At 44.7% G+C, this 3,955-nt stretch overlaps 1 protein-coding gene across 4 annotated transcripts in view; it reads left to right on the top strand.

The window, feature by feature from the left end:
* The window catches only part of LOC105562659 (E3 ubiquitin-protein ligase MIB2-like), a 9,573-nt gene extending 5,618 nt beyond the window's left edge, over positions 1–3,955 (top strand). For 3 of the 4 annotated variants that reach the window (XM_012013668.1, XM_012013667.1, XM_012013669.1), the window contains 3 exons: positions 760–971; positions 1,166–1,416; positions 1,568–3,955. In XM_012013668.1, the coding sequence (XP_011869058.1) occupies positions 760–971; positions 1,166–1,416; positions 1,568–1,872 (768 nt within the window). In that variant the 3' untranslated portion in view covers positions 1,873–3,955. Of the gene's footprint in view, positions 214–306; positions 671–759; positions 972–1,165; positions 1,417–1,567 lie in introns of all 4 variants that reach the window. The other variant, XM_012013670.1, reaches the window with a different exon arrangement.

The following is a 3,955-nucleotide window of genomic DNA, read 5'->3' as shown; positions in this document are numbered from 1 at the left end:
CCAGCACGTGCAGTGCGTGAGGGTATTGCTGCGATTTCATTGCGACGTTAATCTCCAGGACTCGTGCGACGATACAGCGTTGCACGACGCGATCGAAGAGGACGCGTTGGACGTGATCGACGCGTTATGCATCTGTGACAGGGTTGACTTCACGTTGCGAAACAAAGAGGACTTCAACATCCTCCATCACGCCGCGCGCAAGGGCAACGCTCAGTACGTGTACAAGGCAGATTAAATCAAGTGTAGCTTGGCCGAACTTAAAATTCGCACGAGTCTAATTCATCTCGCAAATCTGTGATTTCACAGTGCAATGGAGAGGCTGGTTGCACGCGCGCGTCACTTGGTGGACGTGAAAAAGAAGGATGGATTTGCAGCGTTGCACCTGGCGGCGTTAAAGGGACACAGGGAAGTTGCAGCTATTCTTCTGTCACAGAACGGCGGCCGCGCCAAGGTCGATCTGCGCAACAATCTGCGGCAAACGCCGTTGCACCTGGCGACTTTGAAGGGCCACTGGTCGCTCGTTGAGCTGCTGGTGCATCACAACGCGGACGTCGGCAGCACAGACGACGACGGTGACACCGTGCTACATATCGCGATAGCCAAGAGCCCGAATCAACAGACTGCCGTGCCTACATCCGAAAGTAGCCGGGATTCACCGCTAATATATGCCGTACGTCGTCCAAGTTCTTGCGTTGAATACGTGGGCCAATCCTATACATGTATATAATTTTTTCTGATGAACGTCTTCCTTTCGGGCAGATCTGGCAGAACCTGGCGGAGCAAGGCGCAAAGACTCAATTAGCATTAGCTTGTTTCCTGATAAGCGTGGACAAAAGTGGCACACTCCTCGAGAAGGCCAGAAACAACCAGAAGAAGACGCCGCTCGATCTTCTGGAAGGCACTCCACAGGCCACTCTGCTCGCCGATCTTTTACGCTCTTACAAATACCAAAGTCACAGCACGCAATTAGAGTAAGATGAGATACAATACTTATACAATACGAGTGAACGTTCGTTTAATCTTCACAATGTAAACCTGACTGAGACGCGACGTTAAAATGATCTTGTTTTTTTGAAGACTAGACTTGCAAACGCTTTCAGAATCACTCAATTGGTTTTGATGATTTACAGTTCATCAATAAACATGTAAAATATTGATCTGGCAGGATAGAGAACAATCCATCAACCAGTTACGTTGAGCCACCTACGTATCGGATAGACAACATATCGCAGTCGGAAGGATTGCGTGGCGCGAAGAAGAATGTAGCCGGTTCTGGCGACGCAGCGGAGTGTCGGAATTCCTCGGGGATTATAGCAGACGCGAAGCAGGAGAACCGAATTGACCCTAGCAGTAGCGTTACGCTCGTTGGTTGTGCACGTCGCGGCCATACCGTCGTTAAAACGCAAGCGCTTCAAGGTGCGCGGTTTTACTTATCTTTCACAAGCGATCTAAATTGATCAAAGAATCTAAGCGTTTGTTGTACCAGCGGAATATTGTGTACAACAAATTATAGCTATAAATTGGATACCGTACGAATACTTTACATCATCTTCGTGTATTTTTCCAGACGGTCAGCTGGCGACAGGTGAGGGTTCCATAGCCAATCCGGAGGACAGATCGAAGGACTCGTTGGAGGGCAAACGGAAGGAGGAGATCGTCGACAGGGAGAAGGAAAAGGACAAGGAACGACTATGTTACTTGGAGACCAGAGTCGCGGATCTCGAGAAAGCGAATACGTGCAGCATCTGCATGGAGCGTCGTCGTAATGTTGCCTTTCTTTGTGGACATCGCGCGTGCGAGCACTGCGCTGCACCGCTGAAAACCTGTCATATGTGCCGCAAAAGAATCACGAAGAAGATCAATTTGTGTTAGATAATCGCACGCTTGTATAGAGACGTTTATTTCCCACGCGTTGCGCGAATGTACGTCGTGTCTCGGGAGGAAAGGCCGGTACCAATGATAATAATAGTAAAACTGTCCTGTTGTGTCTAGTTTTAAACAATTTAGATTCTCCACACCGGGACGAGAGACATGCGTTCAGAGGAATTACTTTATTCGCTATATTGCACGTTCCTCCCGAGATACACTGGTAATTTGCAATAGGAAATTCTGCCAATCGCGGTATCAGCGTAGGAAAGTGTTTACCAATTAATCGTGACAATGCGTGCATTGTGCGCTGAAGAAGTTAAACTGCCAAAATGTATATTTCTTTTCCGCGACAATTTGTACGAAGGGACGAAAGAGATGAAGCTCTCCGTTATATCGCACCATCGTCGTGCCATAGCGAAATAGGTTGTTCGCTCGGACACGAGATAACTTGGTCTTACGTTACCTTCCGTTTTCTCTTCCGGTAAATTGGTAATCGATTATTAAAGATAAATTAGTATCTTGTGTCCCGACGAACACGTGCGACTACGTTTGTACATCGTGTACGTTTTTCCTTCCTCACGAAATCAGCGTTTTCGCCTGTGCTTTATCCCGTCCATTTTTTATCCATGTTTGAAGAGAGCGCGGGTAACGAGCACGAAAGAACGAGCTTCCCATCTCGGCGTAGGAAACGCGATCGTGCTTATGCGACAGCAATCATAGGAGCTCATAGAGACGTTCGTACATATCGCCACATTATTGCGAGGAGAGAAGAAGAATACTGTTTCCACGTGTTTGAAAACCTTCCAAACTGTGTGGACAATTCTGCTGCTTTACTCGCGCAGTAGAAGGAAAGGGGGCACATTTAGATAATTCCTCATTTATCGTCTCGATTTTTACGTTTTATACTTGAGAAGTTTTTCTCTATAAATTTTTGCCGAGAGAGTTTTTGCTGATTAAGTTTTGAAAATCTTTGTCACTTTTTTAAATGTTATTAATAGTAAAGTGGAGTTGTACTATTGTGTACTCGCTACTTGGCAAGGCTAGATATTTAATACGATTTAAGTATCGCGATGGAATGTTTTCCGTGTTCTACATTGCACGGTATCCCAGAGCATTCCGATAGAAGTGGCGAAAGAATCTTTGATACTTAATATTCATATTGCGCAAATCCAAAAGTCTGTGCGGCGTTTAAATGTATCCCCTTTTCCCCCCACGTCGCATTTACGTCGTTCGATGAACGTTCCGCGTAATTGATTAAGACACGCTAAAGGGAAACATCTAGTCTTATAGCCAAATTTTCTAGATAGAATAATTGTACTCGTTTTGTATATACAAAGTGATTCGTTTGTGATCGAATGCGACAGCAGTGGAACCAATTAATTTTAAGCGCGCTTCCCGCTGCGAACGCACCTTCGAACGAAAGGAAAGTTCGCGTATAACAGAAAAGCCGACATTTGCCGTGGTGTAATTAATTAAGCTTATTAAATTAAACACGAGGATCGGTCTTTTGGGGATTCTCAGGATTACCGGAGAAAGAAACTCTACGGATGTGATTTCTGGATGAATTTTTTTCCCATCAGTATTAGACTTCTTGCCTTTCTACTCAACACAACGAAAAAGAAAACTCGGACTCGGGACGCGTCCCGTTTGATACGAGAAAATCGTGAGATGTACTCCGGAGCGTATCGAAGGATACGTAATCAATTGATTTTTTTTTCATGTCGGCTAGCGTAATTTCTATACTGTTGGCTGGAGAATGATTTTTATGAATTATTACGCGCCGAGGCGGTTCTTTCAGGGTAACGCATCGCGAATTTTACGTTCACGACGAGAAACGTACGATTTGCGACAATGCCAATCTGATTTGAAGATATTACTTTTCTTCCTTTATCTTTTTCCCCTCTCTCTCTCTTCATACCTTTCAGTTTTTATAATAATAGCTGTATTGTCGTTTAGATATTTGCGGCGTATACTGCGAAAGATGTTATATTATGACAAAGCTGCAGCGTATTCTCTTAAGCGTCGATAGATTTCTACAATTGTAATTTAAGACATAATTTAAATAAACAATTTGACGGTAGACGAA

Source organism: Vollenhovia emeryi, unplaced genomic scaffold, assembly GCF_000949405.1.
Source record: "Vollenhovia emeryi isolate VEMERY1.0 unplaced genomic scaffold, V.emery_V1.0 DF939185.1, whole genome shotgun sequence".
In the NCBI taxonomy this organism is placed as follows: Eukaryota; Metazoa; Arthropoda; class Insecta; order Hymenoptera; family Formicidae; genus Vollenhovia; species Vollenhovia emeryi.
This window is presented reverse-complemented; position numbering and strand designations above follow the sequence as displayed.